Source organism: Sinohyriopsis cumingii, unplaced genomic scaffold, assembly GCF_028554795.1.
Source record: "Sinohyriopsis cumingii isolate HCF-2022 unplaced genomic scaffold, ASM2855479v2 utg001993l, whole genome shotgun sequence".
In the NCBI taxonomy this organism is placed as follows: Eukaryota; Metazoa; Mollusca; class Bivalvia; order Unionida; family Unionidae; genus Sinohyriopsis; species Sinohyriopsis cumingii.
The window spans coordinates 108,781-131,958 of NW_028316098.1; the positions used below are offsets into that span (position 1 = coordinate 108,781).

At 35.4% G+C, this 23,178-nt stretch overlaps 1 protein-coding gene across 1 annotated transcript in view; it reads right to left on the reverse strand.

Moving 5' to 3' along the window:
• Nucleotides 1–19,764, reverse strand: part of LOC149771289 (proteasome subunit alpha type-4-like) — a 34,528-nt gene extending 14,764 nt beyond the window's left edge. Inside the window, exons 1-5 of the mRNA XM_089948653.1 lie at nucleotides 19,616–19,764; nucleotides 15,943–16,105; nucleotides 14,079–14,156; nucleotides 5,727–5,815; nucleotides 205–335 (exon numbers count right to left, since the gene is read on the reverse strand). Coding sequence (XP_089804779.1) covers nucleotides 205–335; nucleotides 5,727–5,815; nucleotides 14,079–14,156; nucleotides 15,943–16,079 — 435 coding nt within the window. The 5' untranslated portion in view covers nucleotides 16,080–16,105; nucleotides 19,616–19,764. The remainder of the gene's footprint in view (nucleotides 1–204; nucleotides 336–5,726; nucleotides 5,816–14,078; nucleotides 14,157–15,942; nucleotides 16,106–19,615) is intronic.
• Nucleotides 19,765–23,178: the final 3,414 nt, after the last annotated feature.

Below are 23,178 nucleotides of genomic sequence, written 5' to 3' on the forward strand. Positions count from 1 at the left end.
AATAAAAAATTGACAGAAAACAAAAGTAACATTTTGCAACAGAATATGTATAAATTAAATAAGTTCTTGGGCAAATTATAACTCTAAGTTTTCAAGTAATATTTATCATTAATTTTCTCAGTGAGTATTGACAATGACCTGGAATTTACACTGATAAAAATTGGTACTTCAATAATCAACAGTCACAGTGTATTGTTGACTTACAGCACTATTGTTCCCTATACACGTTGCCTTCCAGCCTCCATAGTTTCCACTAGGGTCACTCTGGTACAGCTGAAATCCATAGTGCTTGTCCCATCCCATATACAGCAATGAGACACCAAACGGTCTTTTACCTGGACAAAAAATGTAGAATAAAATATGGGTTCCACATCTTATATACTCATTTATAAGTCGACTCCAACTGCAAACAACAAAGATCCTGATCTGCCATAGCATAATGTGCCTGCAGATCCAGGTCTATGTTGTTTGTTCTTCTGGCTACTCCTATCAAACAGCACAGACCCAGATCTGCCAGCACAATTTGCTTGGCCAGTGCAGTTTATAGTTGGACTACTTATAAGTGAGTACAAACAGTATATATGCAAGGAGAAATTTTAGGATATAACATGCTGACTTCATCATTTTAACAAAGCCATAAAATTACTGATGTCTTTTTTCTAATAAATTCAAATTCAAAAGACGTAATTAACATAATAACACAAAGCAGGTCTGTTTTTAATTCAATGCTTCAACTGAGCAAATACTTCCAGAAGTCACATATCAAAACATGGACAGCAATTAACTAGGTTCTCACAGAAATGCTTGCAGTCATAGCTGTAATGATAGATTGACATTTTCATGCTTAAATACAAGAGGATATATTGTATTTATGACAAATGTACTTAACCAAACTAAAAGATAGAACTAGAAAACAAATTTCACTTGACAAAACTTAACTGGTATTTGTTTTGTAAAGTGCTGCCTCCAGCAGGTGCTACTGACATTTTTAATGATTAAAATTTCATTGAATATTGTGATCCATGTTGTACTAAAAATGTTGTTTCGAAAGAAAATTTAACAGAATATATAACTTCTGATTAAAAGTTGAGAATTTCATGATGTTGTTTTAAAAATTTGCTATCCACCATTTTCAACAACAGAAGGAGTGATATATCAGGTTTCAGTTACCAGTTTTGATTGCAATTTTCTTCATGTTCAGCAAACTGGGGTAAATTATTTTGGTATGATATAGTAAAAAAAATGGGATCTGTGCCTAACAAATGTTATCAGCAGATTCGTGAGCTATCAGGGTGTGAGGCAGATTCAAGAAGGGGGCATAAACAGCTAGATACAGGTAGATATAGTCATCAAAGTATGTAAATAAGCTAATGTCAGACTTGTTTTAAAATAGGGTGAAAAGAGCACCTCATTCAGACAAGGACCTCAGAAAAGTTTTATTAGTCCAATTTTGGAAAATGAATAGTCTGAGATGTCAGGTTATGGGATTCAATCAGCTGTTATGCTTTGGAGGAATAACAAAGGGTTCAATCTACTGATGGTGTTGTCATATCATTATGATTTTAGTTGTGTTTGACTGATGCCACTATTTTAACAGTAATGAAACTTGATGGGCATATTCATCATGATGGATCCTGCCCCAAAATAGGTCAGGATGGCTACTTGCCACACTCTAGTGATTACTTTGTGTATTTAGCTCAGTTTCTCAGACACGGTTGGCTGTACAGTAATGAAACTTGATGGGTTCAACTGACCTTGGGCAGGAGTAGGTAACAGTGAGCTGCTTTTCATGATCCAGCAATTGCAAAACTTTTTGCATTGATCTTAATTCCTTAGACATTGTTGTGCATACAGCCATGTAATTGATAGGTATATTTACACTGGGAATATTAATCACCTCATATACAGGGATTGTCCTGGGCTTCGCCAATGTTGCAAATTGCGATTTTTTTCCTTATTGGCGAAAAAAATATCCCATCTGGCGATTTTTTTGGCGACAGACTTTTTGGTTATTTAATTTGTACATACAATCATGGATTAGGACTGAATAAATTAAAAGGGAGAACGAAAGGAAGCCACAAACTTGACTAAGCAATGCATTGGAATCAATCTGTTACACAAACGATCTTTGTTCGTATTGACAACCCCATCTTTACAGTGCATTGTTACATCATAATCTGCTTATGCTGACATCTGGGCTGAGTACTGTATGCTGTGATACAGTCAATCATGCTACCGAACTATACCTACAACTGACCGACTTCTGAAGACAGGAATAGAACAGATACAATTAATCGAATGGCTAATCCTTCTTTTGTTTTGTTTTTACATATACCAATACAATAGTTTTGCTGAACCTTCATAGAAAACTGATAACCTTTGAAGTACCGACTACTGTGTATAAATACAAAGCAAATGGAAAAAATCTCAATCACAATTATATCTGTCGCCAGTGCAGCATTTTACTCATTGATCTTTTTCTGTTGCCATCAATCCCATGTTACGGCTGCAGAGACTTAAACTCCGCAACAAGAAATAGCAACAAAAAAAAAACATTTTTGCATAATTAAAAATAATTATTTCTCAAAATACAGGAGTGAAAGAATCCCTAAATCGGGTGTGAATTTATGCTTATATATACGGTCCAATATTGCCAGGTGTTGACTCGTGTAAGTTTCATTCGTGGGAATGGAGATCCTATTTTGCTTGTCGAGAAAATTTATACAGTATTCAGTGATCATTCTTGGGATTTAGGGAGCAATTCACTACAAGTTTTGTGAAGCTAGCCATAAAATGGGGGGTGGGGGTGGGCTGCTAAGAGACTACTGGTGTCACCTGTCGGCACTGTAGACTGTGAACGTGGATTCAGTAAGATGAACCTCATAAAAACTGACATCAGAAATAAGCTCTGCATCTCATCTCTCGAGAATTTAATGAGAATCAGCATGTACAGATGTGAAAAATTAGACTTTGAAACTGCATTCAACAAGTGGGCAGTCCTAAAATCGCGACGGATCTTCATGTAACACTTTGTAACATTTTGTTAATGCTTGTTGTAATTAGAGTATTAACTAACCCATCTTTTGTAATTTTCATTGCCTGTTACATTAATAGACTAAATTAACACTTGGAAAAATGTACACTACTTGTTCTGGCGACACTTTTTGAAAATTGGCGACAAAATATTGAGGTTGGCGATTTTTTTGGCGACAGCTTTTTAAAAGCCAGGACCATCCCTGCATATACCTTGTTAAAATGATCAGTTGTCTAGTGACTATGCAAGAATTCTGGATACTGGTGTTGTCTAGTGACTATGCAAGAGTTCTGGATACTGGTGTTGTCTAGTGACTATGCAAGAGTTCTGTATACTGGTGTTGTCTAGTGACTATGCAAGAGTTCTGGATACTGGTGTTGTCTAGTGACTATGCAAGAATTCTGGATACTGTGAATGTCTTGTTTATTTATAATGTGACTAAAAATTGAATCTTTTCTTTTCTGTCTCGAAGATATGACTCCAGAACAACAATATTCTCTCCTGAGGATAAATAATATTTTGGTACCATTTGTGTCAGTGAGCTGTAACTGGTGCAGATTACAAAGAATGTTGTTTTGTTTGTGTTTATGTGTGTACTTAATCAGCTTGTATCTTTCTGTGCCTTATCTTTAGTGTTTTTTCAGTGATTCACTTAATATTTAGTAGAATACAGTGATGTATTGTGTGTTATGTTTGCAAGAGCTATTGTAGTGGTACTGCATCCATTAGCTGTTCAATATTGCTTCTGTAGAAGGTGAGCCTGGAAGCATCAAATTGCTAAAAAATATGGATATCAAGTTAAACTAGTCAAAACTAATTCTGAGAATGAAAAGGTGTTTGATAACCAAACACACAATATGAATGGAAAAAGTGGTGCATGACCGACTTTTCTATGTATAAAAATAGCACGATGTACAATAAAGGAATATGAGTTAGAATGATTCATAAATGAACCATACAATGAATCCAAATGTGTCCAAAAATAAAATTACATGAGGATAAGTCTATTTTAACTAAATACTTATCCAAGCTAGAAATAATTCATAAAAAAAATAAGTATAGTAACACCCCAATGGGGAGAAATATTAAAATACAAGGTAGTATCATAACATGACCAGAACAAACTATGAATAACTTGAACAAACTCAATTTAAGCCAAAAATTCTTGATCAAGGATAACTTCACACTATTAAGATGATGGACATAAAGAATAAGTAAAATTGCCATATTAACACACCAAGCAAAAGTAATTCTTCTTCATTGTAAAGAAATCAGTCAATAGTGTCTGTGACTGAAAACAGAAAGAAGGAAGTGCACAGGGAAAATGTATCTGTGGGTTGGAACAGGGGGGGTAAGCTAGTATTCTAGAATTTTCTGTTTTACCATATGGAAGGATGAATTCTCTATTTTTCTCTCCAGAAAAGATCCAGCAATTCAATAGCAACAGTTGCGAATCATTGGTTTAAAATGATCATTTACCTGATATAACTTTGAAAAAAAGATGGCAAACTGAGACAAATACTTGAAATGACAGAGCAACAAAGTAAAGATGATGCTGACTTAAAATACAATAAAGTTTGAGTGCATATTATTAATCTGTAATGATGTTAGTCCCAAATTTAGCAAGAAAACTGATAAATGGTGACAAAACTCTGAAGTATTGCTTATAATGGTAAAAAGACACACATGTAGAAGGTGTTTGTGAGGCCTCCTGTAAGAGCATGTTGATCAGGAATGAACAGAGGCAGCTAATGGTGACTGACAGGATTTTTGTGCCAATCATTGTCTTCACGAGGAGACCACTCTTGTCTCACTTCTGTATCTGCAAGATGCTGACCATTTAGCACTTTTGTTGCTAAAACAAGTCAAAGAGAATGTTACTTTCAGCTTAGGAAGACTGGATCTATCCTGAGTGGGAATACAATGTGTTATGAATAGGTAACATATAAGAACAAACACAATTTATGATGCAAAGGTGAGCTTCCAAGTCCAAAAAGAGCCAGGACTCCAAATTTCACACAAACATACCAAACTCAGCATGGATTTTGTTGTCAATATAAAGCCTCTTGCTAAATTTAGTTTAATTCATGCAATCCATCAAAGGTTACTGCACAGAAACCAAATTCATAATACATGAGCAAACTAAAATGTGTCAAAGAGAGTTAACCAAGTCAAATTCTGATAGAAATGGGAGACAAACGAACCTGCATTTTATCTTTTTAAAAGAAAGCACCATATCAAATTAGGTTTCACTCCATTAACTTTTGGGTCTTCTGAGGTTATTGTGGAAACAAAATTAACAACAGCTGTGATACGTATGTGGTGTGATGGACAGATATGCCCCTGAATATGTCATGGGTATAAAATTACCCTCTGGATACAGATGTGATGTGATGTACAGATATGCCCCTGAATATGTCATGGGTATAAAATTACCCTCTGGATACATATGTGGTGTGATGGACAGATATGCCCCTGAATATGTCATGGGTATAAAATTACCCTCTGGATACTTATGTGGTGTGATGGACAGATATGCCCCATAATATGTCATGGGTATAAAATTACCCTCTGGATACAGATGTGATGTGATGGACAGATATGTCCCTGAATTTTGGCATGGGTATAAAATTATCCTCTGGATACATATGTGTTGACCTTTATACTTTAGACAAGAAATGTATGGCATTACCTCCAAACTGTGTATAAGCTTGTTTGATATCACAGAGTGTGCTGACTAACTGCTCACAAGGGATGGGTTCTTGATACTGTAATAAGTACCTGAAATGAAAATGAAATCACTAGACTATAGGTGAGCAAAAATTGCAATTTTTAAGTGTTTTGACTACTGAATTATATTGATAAAAAAAGAAACAAAATTACATATTTGTTTATTTGTCAGGGTTCTACTGATTACTCCTGACAAAATGCATAGACCCTGATCTACCAGTAGATTATGTGATGACAGATCAAGGTCCATTTTGTTTGTTCTAATGATTTATCCTGACAAAAATGTATAGACCTAGATTTACCAGTAGATTATGCGATGACAGATGAAAGTCTATGCTGTTTGTTCTACTGATTGATCTTGACAAACTGTATTGCCCTAGATCTACCAGTACAGTATGTGATGACAGATCAAGGTCTACCTTGTTTGTTCTAATGATTACTCCTTCAAAATTGCAGAAACTTATATCTACCAGCATGTCACGTGATGGCAGATCAAGGTATATGCTGTTCGAAAGAAAGGTGCTACCATGGGTCGATTCAATGCCTGATCCTAAGGGAGACAAAGTATGTGTATGTGTTCTGAAGTCCATACCTAAGTGAACTAATCGCTGAGATGCTACTAGGTCAAATTTTTCCTTGTTAATGAGAAATCCAGATTAGTAACAAGGGCCACCATGACTGGTTAGAGCTCGCTATGTTGCTGCAGGATGCTGTCCAGGTAACTGAGGTTGCTGCCATAGAAATGGTCCGGATATGCGCAATTACTCAATCTGTCAGATGAGGGAAGACCCCTGAGCTGATGAGAAGCTTCAAATGGGGTGCTCTGAATTGATATACGATGTTGTATGCAATTCTCAGGAATGTCCTGGGAGTCTATGAATAGACATGAAGGTATATGCTGTTTAAGCCCGGAGTGAAGGCAAAGTCTCCCTTGTGGATATCATTCAAAATGCACTGCAGGATTCCTGGAGGGAACCGTGGGGCGTGAAAAAATGACTGAGGGTGTTTTGGCCAATGACCAGACATAGAGAGTTGTTTGCTGTTGGGACCAAGAAAAAAGTGTCTCATGAACATTAGAACCATCTCGGCGCTATATCCACATGGTATTTGATTGATGGGGCTATGACAGGAGGTTTGTGTCCTATGAGTGACCCTTGTTTTTTCTTGTTGAATTTCTGTATCGATGCTGTGGTTACAGAGGGAGGGAAGCATGTCTCCTTGATTGCTTGCTACCATATTCATCCATCGGGATGTTAAGCAGAGTGGTAGAGGACTGAGGTCATGTTCTTAGTTTGAGATTGACTCCATGTATGCCTTAATTGTTCTGCATGGAGTTTTAAGATGAGGTATGTTACACCGGTTTAAAGATAAATTGGGAAAATAAAAGTCCCACAATGAATTGCGTTAACGATATTGTGCATTAAATCAGAAGTGTAAACAATGGCCATCCGATCCATGCATATGGAGTGTGGCTATGTTATCCCCAATGTGGCGAGATCACTGTTGATGCTGGGATTACGAAGGATTAGCTGGTGATAAAGGTTGGCCAGAAAGTCCATAACTCTGAGAAGACTGCGAACGTAACTAAGTCAGAACCATCCATTCATTGTAAGATCAACAGCGCTGGAGCACTGGTGTATGTTGATGGAGCTGGAAGAGGATATAGCTCCAGGAGCGGAAACACATCCTCAGTGGAGGTCGAAGGCAGAAACTTCCCGTGCCCTTGTGTAGGATGGAATTGATGATACTGGTAGAATGATCAACATCATCTGGTTGTGTGGAAAGGGCTACAGTCCAAATAACACAATAAGTCTTACCTGATGAAGAGTGATGCAGCCTGTCACTCACTATTCAAGTAGAATGCCATGAAATAGAAACAATGGCTTCAAGAAAGTCGCCGAGTAAAATAATAGCTCTTCTCGTGGCAAAGCATAGAGAAATTGTGAGACGACATCTGTTGAGGCACGAGGATTAGGCCAAATGAGCATTATGAGGTGGTATGAGTCAGACTGGTCCCTGCACATGTCTGTAAAGGTCTTGTTTGACATACTGCAAACTCTGGCTATTATTGATTGGGCCAGTAATATTGATGATTGGCCATTCGTGATCCCTAGTATATGGCCTAGGTTAGTCGCAATGGAAATGGCCATCAGAGTGAGGAAGATGTCATTAGGATCATCAGTTGGTGTAACCGGTCTGTAAGTCTGCTCAATGAGAGGGAACTTAGCTGTTTGTTAGCTCTGCCCCATTCTGTAGGAAGAATCATGTCAGACGCCAAAGAGGCAAGGTAAGGGAGCAGTTCCAAAAATGACATGGCCTGTGGTGGTGACTTGGGTGCCAGAGCTGTTTTCAAGCATGTCAATGTCCAGCGCTTTGTGGTTAAAGGGTAAGTTGAATTATCTCCCTTGCTGCCATAAAGGTTCACAATGCAGAAGAAATCAGCATGCCGACTACTGATATCCTTGATCTGAGCTGCATGTTGTTTGTGCTTTCTAATCTGTGAGACAAAATAGAGTAAAATGGATGAAGTTGTAGCCCTGCACCTGAACTGGAATGCAATGTCTGTGCTGAGCTAATTCATTAAGAGGGTGACACAGAAATTAATGTCTAATAAGGTAAGGAAGCATACAGATAAACTATGACAATATCACCTGTTTATAAACATGTGTGCCTGAACATGTTATGCTGCATACTGTGCGACAATGCCACCTATCTGTGGGTGCTATACAAAAAATGGTTACCTGGAAAAAATTACGAGCAGATGATTTCTACGACCATGATTACCTGTATGGAGGTCAAGGACAGCCTATTCAGGTAGAACCATTGTGTTCCAAGGCTAAAAATACCATGGTAAAAGAACTCATCTTGATATAAAAAAGAACGGAATTATACATATATAAGCTGTAAATAATGCAGACTGAACCTAACTATGAAGACATGGGCAACACATGCACACGACTAAGTGTTCAATCAACATGCTATAAAGTTATGCAGATAAACATGACTCAAGGGTCGCGTATATCAACATGCATGCACAGGAGTTGACTGAATGAACCATGTATTGAGTGCTGAACTGTACTTGTCCAACAATACACACAAACAACCTTCACAAAGAATGGAATAAAGCCACCATTATCAAGATATAATGCAGTAGGTGAGACAGAATCCATTATGAAGCAATTCTTGTATGGAAAAAAGGCCCAGAGACCGTCTGTACAAGTAATAACTCTCAAATGGCACCTGCACGCTATGAAAGCCTTGGATACAAAACTCACCAATATGTATTCTTTAGTAAGAAAATTACACATATGGAGTAATATTAGTCATATGAGCACGAGAGACTTGCACATAAAATCAAGTATAGTGCAAACAGACTGTGAAGTCACTTAGGCTCCAAGTTCAAGTACCCAAACTGTGATAGCAAGAAAGTGTGACTAATTTGTAAAGGCAGCACGTTATTGTAAGAGAAAAAGTTGGAAATATAGATGGAGTATACTTTCCTTAGAAGTGAAAAAACTCCTCCAACTTGAAGTGAAATATCTTCCACATAGCTTTGGCTTTGTGAGTTCTCTTGTGACGACAGTGTGCTTTGTGGGACGAGCATAATTAATAACTAACATAACCTTATGCCTTGCTGCCAAGTCTTATATGTAAGGGGAGATCACTTTGCCCAACCGCCAATGGGTCAGCAGACAACTTCTAGCTCCCTTGAGCTAAAAGTAGTATCTGGAGGGCTGGATTTGAAAGGTAGTGGTAATTTTTATAAGGTACTGATTGGGTAATGTATTCAGAAAAGAAATTCAACATTGCATCTATAGATGAGTACCCCACTTTAAAAGCACCTTCCCTGGGTCCCAAGTATGTACTAATGGAACAGCCCTGAGTTAGCAGAATGCAATCAGTTGACATTTCTCAAATTATGTTGAATGCGTATGTCATGAAAACCGCCGTTTCAAGATTTCTCTAGCTTTTGTCTCTTCATCAATGTATTATAATTAATCTTTAAGGTCCTTATTCCAAGACAGGTTTGTTTACATAGCTGATCAAGTTCTGTTCGGCATTTCTTTAAGACAAAGTTGTGTATACAGTCTACTATGTTTAGCAATGGCAGCCATATTTAATGGGTGAGCTGCATAATTTGTATAAATTCAAGCTAAGACACTTTATTTCAAATTCAGTCAAATTCTGTCAAGCAGTTATTTACAAGTAGTTATTAATGGTTTGTCTAGTTTTAGTAACAGCAGCAATCTCATAGCAGATTGTAATCATCTGTACCTATGCTGAAAGCCCTATGTGCCAAAGAATTTTCTGTAAAATTTGGTCAAATTCTGTTTGAGAAGAAGTCACTTAATGGTTTTCAGTTTTCTGTAATGACTGGTGAATCATCATCATTTGTATAAATCTGAAAGCCTTAATACAAGAATGCCCTCATCTGGTCAAATTCTGCTGAGCAGTTTTTGAGAAGTCATGAAGAGTTTTATTCTGCAATGGTAGCCATACCCGACAGCAGATTTGCATTATTTGCACAAAATATTATAAGCCTTTTATGCCAGGATGCTTTTCTTTAAAGTCTTGTGAAAGTCTGTTAAACAGTTTGTCATCAATAGTCACATAAATGTTTTTCTACTGTTTGTAATGTTGGCCATATTAGTTGACAGATGGGCATCGTTTGAACCAAAATGTCAGGCCATATTAGTTGACAGATGGGCATTGTTTGAACCAAAATGACAGGCCATATTAGTTGACAGATGGGCACTGTTTGAACCAAAATGTCTGGATCCTTCCTAATTCAGTTAAGCAATTTTTCTAAGTTATTTAACGATTTGTCAATTATTAGTAATAGCAACTGTCAAATTTCATCATGTTCTGAAGTAAAAAGTTGTTTTCAGATATTTTTCAGTCATAGTTGTAGTTACTTAGACACTTAACACCGGTACAATCATCAAATAAAACTGATACAATAATCACCAACACTGGCACAATAATCAACAACGTCATCCAAAAATGATCCTAGGTCTTGCATTGCAACAGACATGAAAAAATTGGAAATAAACAATAATTTAAAACACTGAACCACAAAACCTGTGCAAAACAATAAAGAATTCAATTCAAGTTTGCAACATCCAGTGATTGAGATCACAATTCAGAACTATATTTTGCCTGACTGATTATAAAAGATTATCATCCAATTTTGGCTGCAAACAATCAATGATGATTGTGTGGTTCCCACATTTTTCCAAAGATAAATTTCCAGGGTTTTTCCAGGTGTAAATTACTTTTTTTTCAAGGTTCACAAATGACCATTACTGAACGAAACTAAAGAATATTTTAGATTATAAAACAAGCATTTTCTAAATCTAAATATGTTTCTCCTTCAAGACTCTCCAAAAACATTGAAGTCAGAAAAGACCTTCGTGTACAAAACAACAAATGTATCACATGAAACAAGTTCGATTATTTTCCTACAAATTAGCATGTAAAGTCATTATAATATATGGAATAAAAATTCAAATTTTCTTTTGCTGCATTGTGTTGTTAAGTGAGAACAACATAATGAACACAGATTATGTTTTGCTTCCTTTCAAACCTTTTATTCTAAAGAATTATATAGCAATATATATATGCATTTCATAGAAAGTAAAATTTCCTATTACAGTATGAAAGAAAAAAAATATGCAAATAATTAGAATCTTGCCTTGTAACGAAAAGAATTTAACATTGAATTTATCTGTGCCAATAACCCCACCCCCATTTTCAAACAACATAATCTCATTAAGACAATCTGGTTAAAAATCCTTCATTTAAAAAAGATTTTCAAAAGGGCTGATTTAAATTTTGACAAAAGACCTTCAAAATTATATACTGTGGTATAAACAAGGACTGAATTTGATGAAAATACAACCTGTCTTCTTGTAATTCGTTAAACCAGTACCCAAACATGTATTGATAGAGAAGCTCATATCTTTTTTAATATACACAATGCTGTCAGGCATTTCTGCATACCTAAGGTTTCCACATCCAATACTGAAATAAAACATGTGCCGAATTTGACCGATTGATGAAAATAAAATACTGTTAATGCTTACCATTTGAAAAGAAGCAATTTTCACTACAATATTCTGCTCAAAATAATATTAATTTTGGACACACCGGATACCACAACCATGTTTTCACGACTCGCGATATGTCGGCCAATTCTGTGCACAGCTTTAAAATGATGTAATGTTTATCCATCGGGCTAGAGAAATGAAATACGTTACTTTAGACTGCTTCTGTCAGCAGTTCAGTCGAGTAATTTGATCAGGTTTATAGCTAGTTTTACAAAATTCAACGTAACAGTGCCAATAAATAGCAATATAAGCCAACTAAACCGATCTTGTAATTTTTTTTAAAGCAAAATTAAATATTTTATATTTAAAATATATTATGTGGAAGAGAAACAACAATGAATAGGGTGTAATGTGTTTACAATGTCTTGTTTATGGCAAAAAAATGCTAAAAAGTTTAGAAACAGACTACACGCCAGGAAATTTTGTGAGAATCTTGTTCTAGTGGCAAGCTGACATGTTGGGCAGCAGACGCTTTTGTACGTGTGGGATAACTTCTTGCAAAACTGGAAACTTTGATTAAAATGCATAATTTTTTAAAGGTATAAATTTCCATCTTTTATAAAATGTATTTATTTCTATGATTCTAACAGTTACATAGTAAATAGGATTAACTGGGTTACAGGTTCAAGCACGGGAGCCGGACGTTTTATCAATAAATTACGGCAAAATCTTGGACATGAAATCACCATATAGGTTATATAAATGAACACAAACAGTGCAAGCCCTCCGCTCGATTAGGCTTTTTTAACGCGTCTTTTATCACTTTGGAATCGCAAGACTGAAAACTACACATATACATTCAAAAGACAGTGACGTACCAACGCATAACTCTCGGACGACCATCGCATGAATCCAATCCGACGAATTAACCTTTATTTTCACCATTATTTTCTCAGAAATGGCAAGTATTATAATCGTTATGTCGTTAATCAACAGTCAAACAAGATGAAACTACGGTGTAGACGAAACCGGACCCAGTACTCGCCATTTGCATTAATAGTCACATGACTTCACAAATCTCAAATGAGGACATTGGAAGTGCTATATTCAGGTTATATCAACAACAAACTCTTTTATAATGTTGTTGTACAGAAATTCAATTATATTAAATGAAAGTTAGATATTTTTTGTAAAATCCAGCAAACTGGCCAGTCTGATTTATCAAGCAGAGATCACACGTCAACGTGGTGGTCACGTGATACTTATTGTTGTTGGGTTTAATGCCATTTTTCAGCACACGATAGGCTATACATGGCGGCCAGTATTAATGGTGGAGGAAGAACCTGGGAAAACCCCGGAAAGAACCACCAACCAACGAGAAGCTACTGGCAAGCTTTCTCACATACCCACATTGGCTGAATCTTAGACTTGAACCGCTGCAGACAGGTGAGATGGCAGTGATCCGTAACGAAGAGTGCTTTAGACCACTTGGCCACTTGGGGCCAAAGGTCATGTGATACAACAATACTCCAAAAGTTGTTCTCGGAAATATAAATATGGAGAATTTTGTGTTCTTTCGTTTTTGTATTTTTATTACAACCACTAAGCGACTTCCATTTAATATTTTTTTCTCTCTCTACAACCTTTGAAAAGGTGGGTTGTTAGATATGTGTACAGTACTCATGCGACTAGCAATGCAAATCATGAGTACCAGGTCACATTTCATCCACGACATAGCTAGAGGAATCTGATCCACTGGGCGTTTGGATTGACTCAGCATATATGTTTACTGCAAGCAACCAAATAATCCATACTACACACTCTGAATATTCTGGTTAGAACATGATAAATTTAACTCATGATCAGTTTAGTTACAACTCAATTACGGATTGTTTCGGGTGTCAAGTGGTGGTGGAAAATTCACGGGTTTTAACTTTCATCAATATTGGCGAAATTCCAGACTTTTCACGGTCGGGAAAAAATTATCATTTCTCCTGACTTCCTGGTAGCATGGGAACCCTGTGATTGAAATTTCAACCAATTGTGGAATACTAGCCTTGACATAAGGTTGAATATTAGCCTTTAATAAAAAAAAAATTCTTTTAAGAATTTCTTATAGCATACATTTTAAGTTTCAGTCTCTGCCTGCTGTTGCATGTCACCACCCACTTGCCCAAATGGGCAAGTATTAAAGTATAACCCTTCCTTCAACTCTTCACCTTTCACTTCCACAATGACTTTATTCCATTCCCAGGACTACATACCTCTGAGCTATAAGCCGTAGTTCATTTGTTAGAACATTTGCATCAGATGTGATACCAGCAACACTGCATGCCATGTCGCTGCAAACAAAAAAGACAGGATGTTTATATTTTATATATCCTAAAAATATATCAATAATGTAAAAAACTCAATATTGTTTTTTGAAAAATTATACTGACTGTAATTATGCAGACACATACAAATTCCTCCTGTTCAGTACTGTTGAAAATACTTGTCAGTCATTGTACCTTGTTAACTAGTGTATATAAAAAAAACTTTTTGGAAGTAACTCCATAATATGACTACATTTTATTAAAGTAACAAGCAAACTTTGCAATTAATTACAATTTCCTTTTGTTTTATTTTATAGCTCATTTCAGCTGCATCAACCACAGTCACTTTCAACAATTTATAAATAAAGATGCATATCATTGGTGTTCTAATGACTACATGTTAACTTGATTTTGACACATTGGTGTTCTAATGGCTACATGTTAACTTGATTTTGACACATTGGTGTTCTAATGGCTACATGTTAACTTGATTTTGACACATTGGTGTTCTAATGGCTACATTTTAACTTCATTTTGACACATTGGTGTTCTAATGACTACATGTTAACTTGATTTTGACACTATTTCTTGCCTTACGGGCAAGTTATGCCAATTTCACAACCTGCACTGAAAAAGTTTTTCCCCTCTCAAGAAATTCTTACCAATAAAAACAAAACATTAAATGTACTCTAAGAACGAAACTTGACATTCATCCTCAGACAGAATCATTTTCCTGGCCAAAATGCGCAGCATCAGCATGTTACCTGTCAGATTTTGGATACCTCAGATTTATCCAATAGCCCTTTGTTTGCTAACAACTATCCCATGCAATCAAAAAGCATTAGCAGGGCCCTTATGTCAATGATTATTCCCCCCCAACTCCTGAAAACTTTTTTACAAAACAAAACTATGAACTGTACGGTATTGTGTCAAACAGCTACAAATACACATCTACATCTATCAGCCAAATGGTCAACACCTGTTTTTGTCAGTGTGATAACAGCATATGTTTACTGTTATCCAGAGACTCATGGGGAGTTTGTCAGTTTAACCAGAGACTCCAGGGAAGTTTGTCAGCATTGTCCAGAGACTCCAGGGATGTTTAAAAGTCACCAAGAACATTTGTTTGGTATTAAGCAGGTCTTTACTCACAGGTACAGGCTGCCACTTTCCTACACCTGTATTTTCTATGCATGTCCACCCCTTTCTTAATTCTTCAGAGGTATCTTTGTAACTTGCAGCTATGCATTCAAGAATGAGAGACATCTTACATAATGGCCATTCTGCTAACCCAATATACAAGCTTGTACACAGTATCAAATACAATGCAATGCCTCAAAAGGAAGCAAAATAGAAAGACTATTTCTCTCTCTCATTTTTTCCCATGTGGATACAGAAATGAGTCTGCTAATTTTGTTATTAGCTTTCAGTGCCTTAATCATGAATGTTCTTGTTATGAAATTAAACTGGGCAACATTGGGAAAAAATATCAACAACAACAATGAAGATAACAGAAACAAATTATTGTAACTGAAAACGGTACTGCAAATCAGTACTGGCAGTGATGCATGAACAGCTGTTTTGCACAGCAAACAAGTCTACATGGAATAATGCACACTCATAGTAACATATGTAGTTACAGGCCTGCTTGCTATTATTGCAATGACAAATTAATGCAATGACAAATTAATGCATCAGTCAAAACAATTTTTTTGCCTGTACCAAAATTCAAGAGTTATAAACCATTTTGACAATTTAATTTGAAGGCATCTTATGCACAGCATAAATTCATGGATTACTCAAATTCACCTACTTATCAAGTTTGTAGATTTTCTCTGAGTAAGACACTTCATCTAGCAGCTTGTTAATATTCCTCCTTTCTGCTGCCAACAGAACCCCATCTGATGCCAAGATGCCTAAACAGGTGCCTGCATGGCCAATGGCCTCCATGGCATACTCCACCTGATACAGTCTCCCTGTCAAATGTAAAATACATCAGTGTAGCCATCATTTGAAGTTTTTGGAGATTAATGTTATTTCTTTTATATCATAATAATAAATTCTGACATTTAAACAAAGTGTTCTTATAACATTAACCTTTCAAGTGCTTTTTGTGGCAGCGTAAACCATTTTTAGGGTAGGCAAATGCTTACACATCTAAGTATTACAGCCTGAAATAAATGGCTGTTCAACAAAATCTGATCGGTACATTGGGCCTGGAAACAAGCATTCTGTCATAGTTTAACAATCCATTTAGCAAAGAAATTTTACAAATCTTTGGCCAAATATGTGCCACCTGAAAACTCCAAATTCCAGACTGTTAACTGGATCCGTCTTCAAATGATCATTTCCTTTGGCAGATACTAGATGATGATAATTTTGAAAGCTTTTAAGTAGATGAGGTTACTGGGAAGTGTTACTGAAGTACCCAACGGTGATTTTGAGACCAAAAAATGATGCTGAATATGTGTCAGATGCAAATATTAGCCGCAGAAAAACAGACCACATGCAGGTCAACTCCATATTCAGTAGTATTCCAAAATTAAATGGCGAAATAGAAAATACCAAGCCAAACAACTATTCGGAGCTATTCTTAGATCAGAATTTCTTGCATTTGGTCATAAATCTGTATAAAGACCAGAGCATATATGGGCTGGAATTGACGTACAATAGCTGCTTGAGAAAACGGAAGCATGAATTTGAATTATTATATTTGTACTGATGGCCATGGGTTTAATGCATAAATCTAATATTAACTTTACTGGGCACTGAGTATGTGAAATCAATCCCATGCTTCAGCACAAGGTTTTGTAAAGTAGAGACATAGTACTTAATATTCTGAGCAAGTAACATCTGAACAGGTATTAAACTAGGTTTCTGTCTCTTTAAGGCCATGTGCGACATGAGATAAAATACATACACTAGATTAGACCCCCCCCCATTTTTTCAATTCAATGACTATTTCTACTTTTAGATGTTTAATAATTACCTGTGGTGTTCCTTCACTGGATGTGTATTAGCTGCTCACTATTAAGTATATTTAATTAATATTGTATATGATTTCTGTTCACGATTGTGCATACCTGACTTTATTGTGATAGAGGACTGTGAACAGGGTTTTTCACCTGACCTTTGACCTGGTGTTGAGTATTAAACAAAATGTTTATTAGAATCTGAGCTCAAGAGTTGATGAAATTTTCCATCAGAAATTGTACTGTGTTGTAGGTCAAGTAGGTATTTGAAAATAAAAAGGTTGGTAAATAATTATTCATTCCTGTAGAATTAGTTACAGTTGTGTTCAAATATAATTTGAAAGAAATGTTTATTAAATTATTCATTAGAATTACAATGTGCTCACTGACTTTTGGACTAAAACACTACTTTTGGGATCATTGAGAACTCATCGAAAGACGTCAGGATATTCAAGACTATTAGTATTCATTGGGAACATTATATACTTGATACGACATTTAAGATATAATTCATAATACAGTGTTATGTGTTTAGGCTCGAATAAACAGTAACACAAGAAAGAGCAAAAACAACAGGCTTTGAAAAATATAACAAATAATTTATTTCCCTGGAAAAATACTGTAAAAATGAAAAAATATGAAAACTTACGGTTTCCAGAATCAAATCCAAAAATAATACAAGAATAATCCATAAATAAAAGTTTTGAAGTCCTAATATTGATATGTTCTAATGATTCTGAGTTCGAGTCCTGGCGAAGAATCCATGATGGAAGGCGATGACATATGCTGTAGCCTGTAGAAACATAATAATTAATGCTCCGGTTTTGGAAATCCCAAATAAATTTTTTAAGAAATGTCCTTCAAAATCTTCAATACTGGTCACAACAGAAGAAAACAACTTGACATCAAGTGTTTAAAAGCCTGGACTCTGATACCTCTCTCTCTAAAACTCTGATATCTTTCTCTCTAAACATCACTAATAATACTATGTATTTCACTATTTTGGAAATGCCTAATTGCGAAAGGGGATGACATGATCATGTTTACATGCAAAAAAATCACACAGCTCCTGTATGTCCTTGATAAGAACCAATCATTTTACTCTGAGAAAAAGTTGTTTACTTGACCCACAATCAAGGCCAGGAACTACGTAAAAAATACAAAGTTTTTCTATTATTAGGTATCTAAGAAAAAAAGCAGGTCAAACTGAATTTTCTGGAAAATATAAAATTCTTAGTAAACAAAATGACATTACACTGACAAGTAAAGAAAATAAAAAGACTCTAAAACCCACAAACAATAAAATCAAACACAACTTAATTCAAAAATAAATTAAATAAATATACATAACAACATTAAGTGTCTCTTAAATTTTACAGAAATAAATTATTTGATGATTTTACTAAACTAATTGGTTTTTCTTCTTTCTGTTACATAGTTTAAGACCCAGAGACATAACACCTATTCTACACCTTTGATTTTTGCAACCTAGATATAAAGTTGTAAATATTTGAGCCACATATTTTATGTTTCGTTTATTTTTGTCCTTTTTCTAATCCATCTGTGAAATTATTTGAAAGGAGATATTTTTGCTCTCATACATGCATCGACTAAAAAAAAATTATACTTTTCAGTGCCAAATACATATAGACTGGTTCTGTACTAAATATAAATTAGAAAAAAGAATCTGCGCATAAAGATTAAAAATTAGAATACCAGTCTGTTCTCTCCTCACTAAGCCATACAGCTGCTATACTGTTAGGAAAGTGCACGGACAAGCATACTCTTATACTGTAGTTACGTAGAATCCGTCTTTTCTAAAATAAGGTCTGTGAGATTAATGGGATGTTAGTAAAAACGAGAAAACAAACAACTGATTTTTTGGGAAGGTGGATATACCAAAAAGCGTAATCCATATATGTTTACACGTAAGGCGTAATTTAGTGAAAAAATAAGCGTAATGATTATGCCAAAAGCGTAATGGTTGGCATGTATGCCAATGTATGGTTCTTCATGCCATGTAAAATGTTTATTAAATTACTTGGATTAGGAAAGGGTAAGTGTTTAAATTCTGCAATAATGTGAATTACCTGAAAACAGCTACTGGCTACTGTTAAAGGTATTGTTTTATTTTTAAGTATTGTCATTGTTTTCTTAAAGAAAACAAAAATTTGTTTCTGCCTCATGTCATCCAGTACTCCAAATGCCATTCAAAGTTTAGCAGGCTGTATTTTGATGCTTCCAGGCTCACCTTCTCCAAAAGCAATAATAAACAATTTCTAATTGAAGCAAGACACTTGATGCAGTACCACTACATTAGTTCTCGAAACACAACACACAATACATCACTGAATTCTACTTAATATTAACTGAATCACTGAAACAACACTAAAGATAAGGTGCAAAAAGCTACAAGCTGATTAAGTAAACACATAAACACAAACAAAACAACATTCCTTTCAATGTCATCTTCAACAGAGTCACTGACAAAAATGGTACCAAAATATTATTTACCCTCAGGAGAGAATATTGTTGTTCTGGAATCGTATCTTCGAGACTGAAAAGAAAAGATTAAATTAGTAGTTACATTATAAATAAACAGGACATTTACCTTGTCATATTTGAATTTTATGTGAACTTTAAAAACAAGATTTCTGGGAAATGCTATGTCTCCCCTGCAAAATCATCACAGTATCCAGAACTCTTGCATAGTCACCAGCCAACAGATCATTGTAACAATGCATCTGAGGTGATTAATATTCCCAATGTAAATATGCCTATCAATTCCATGGCTGTATGCACAACAGTGTCTAAGGAACTAAGATAAATGCAAAAAGTTATGCAATTGCTGGATCATGAAAAGCAGCTCACTGTTACCTACTCCTGCCCAAGGTCAGTTGAACCCATCAAGTTTCATTACTGTACAGCCAACCATATCTGAGAAACTGAGCTATATACAACAAATTAAAGTAATGGCTGGAATGTGACAACTAGCCATTCTGATCTTCTTTCGGGCAAGATCCTTCAAGATGAATACGTCCATCAAGTTTCATGACTTGACCCTTTACCTCATAGAGCATAGAGACAATGTGCAGCGCACTACAAACAGAACACCTGTTACCTAGTCGACAGCATACGCATAGGCCTGCCTGTGAACTGTTAAGCAATGTAGTGTATGTTACGTTTAACATCACTTTTCACCATTTTACATTTTTGGTACACATCTATTATATGTGGAAAAATTTAAGAGTAAAGTCCGATTGTTATAGCTGTGTAATTATTTTTCATGGAAGAATTTTTTAGGTGCTTTAAAATCTTGAGAGAACTCATTCACCGTCAAGTCAGTGAGGCCGCGTGACCAACCGTAGCTGCCATTTCCCATAATCGAAATTTACATGTTTTTCGTCTGCGTCTACATCATTAAGTCATCTGAATTTGATAATTATCTACATACTTTGATCTATATATGTACATGTATCTAGCTGTCTATGCCCCCTGCTTGAATCTACCTCTTCATTTATTTGTCAACATCCTATAATACTACAGTACGCGATAATTGATAACTGTCTTGTGTTCAAGTTCTATTACTACACATTGAACTATGTGACCAAATTACAACACTCCCTTGATAATTCACACCCTGATAACTCATGAATCTGCTTATAACATTTGTAAGGGGTAAGGCACAGATCCCTTTTTTATACTAGATCATACCAAAATAATTGGTCCCAATTTGCTAAACATGAAGAAAATTGCAATCAAAACTGGAAACTGAAGCCTGATATATTGCTCACTCTATCATCAAAAATGGTGGATTGTAAAATTAAATCAACATTACGAAATTCTGAACTTTTAATAAGAATTTATATATTGTTAAATTTTCTTTCCAAACAACATTCTCAGTACAACATAGATCACAATATTCAATGAAATTTTGATAAATGAAAATGTCAGTAACATCTACTGGAGACAGCACTTTACAAAATAAAGACCAATTATTTAAGTTTTGTCAAGTGAAATTGGTGTTCTATGTTCTAGTTCTAACTTTTACTTTGGTTTTAAGTACAACTGTCATAAATACAATGTGTCTTCTTGTATTTAAACATGAAAATGTCAATCTATCATTACAGCTATGACTGCGAGCATTTCTGTGAGAACCTAGTTAATTGTTGTCCGTGTTTTGATAGCTGACTTGTGGAAGTATTTGCTCTGTTAGGGATTGAATTAAAAACAGACCTGCTTTGTATTATTATGTTAATTATGTCTTCTGAATTTGAATTTATTAGAAACAAGACATCCAAATAAGTAAAGTCTGACTAAACCATTCACTTTAAATTTTAGAAAAGCATTGATATGGGCTGCCAAGTGTTAAATATTTCTGAAAATCTGACTTCTCATTCCAAAGTTAGTGAACATCAGCACAGGCTACACAGCACTGTTACTTTGGCAGTAAGACCTCAAAGCCCAAAACATAAATGTCAGGGTCTTGCTTCTAGCCTGTACTCCGAATCCTCAAATTGTACTAAATAAAAATAATACACGCATTTAAGACACAAAAGTAATCTGAAAACTCAATGTTCGCTCATCTCACTGATTAAGTTCATTACATATGACACCCCACCTCAAGTTCTACAATGTAATACATCGAAAATAAACACTGAATCAATTTTAACATGTAGAATAGTATCGACTGTTCTTCAAAGTATGAGATATTCCTGAAAATGTGACAACTCTCAATGATGTTAGTCAACATCGGGACACACTACACTGCTCCGTTATTTAGATTTTGGCAGTATTACCTCGGCTCCTAAAACATAAATCTATCAACCCCCCCCCCCGCATTTTTCGGCCGGCCAGTTACCAACATGAGAGACCATTGATTTTAAACATTTTTGACAGGTTACATCATATCAATCAGGCACCAGTCATGATTAGTTATGCTTGGTGAAAATATACAATACAGCAAAGTACGAATGTTCAGCACTATAAAAGCCTCTTTTCGAAGTCCAAATGCAAAAATGATGCATCATACTCACCATGTTGAATCCTAAGTAGAGTTATCTCAAAGTTGTGCTGTTTCGCATTCAATGTTTCCGATTGCAAGTCTTGTTTAAGGTTCTCCAACATGAAATGAATTAATATGTATGTATAGGCAGATGTATATGAATTCAAATAATAATTAACTTTTCTAAATACGAAACTAAAACTAATGTGGTGACTAGTACGTAAGTAGTCTGGTTCCCTACATAGGTATGCTTAATGAGTTGCACTCCGCTATATTAACTCAGGAAGCATACTATTCAGGGAACCAGACTAATTCTCAATGAGTTTTAGATCCCAGATGACTCATCTGTCCTCTAACTCCTTGACAAGCAGACCGGTCGATTATACTAACCAACGGAATTAGCTTAGATTAATAAAAATTCTCTACTGAACTTCGACCATTTAATGTTTGAGTTAAAAACTATGACGCTCAGCAGCAGAGAGGGCGATCAGACCATTTTAGGGAATGGTCACCTTTGTTTTTAGACAAAAAAAAAATAGTGACCCTTCATAGAGGTCAATACCACGTCTACGATTATTGTTTGTCCCAAACAGAATTGTAGACAAGGCCCTCTCTGCTGCTGTGTTATTCTGAATAATCCTGGGAATCTTCATCTCAGTCCTTTCATTTGTTCTATGTTTCAAGTAATATTCAAGTTCTGATGGTGGTTTTTCTATTTTTGGATTTATGTTCTTTCTTTTTCTGTAATATATCATCAAACTTCTGTATCGATCTCCACCGCAATTTTTGCAAATCTGATATAATCCTCTAACGCCGTTGTTACAACCAACACAACTTCGTGGACCAGCATGAGGGTTTTTCTTTATAAGATAATTATGTTTTTTGCAATATTCTCCAAGACATTTTTTATCACATTTGTTAGTGGTTCCTTGACGCAGCCACGTACAATTGTTCATTATATTAATGATATCTGTTTACTTAAATTTAATTTTATTATTACCCCTGCTATCCAAATATTTTATCAAGACCCACACGATATCTTGTTCTAGGATCATGTAAATTTATTGTTATA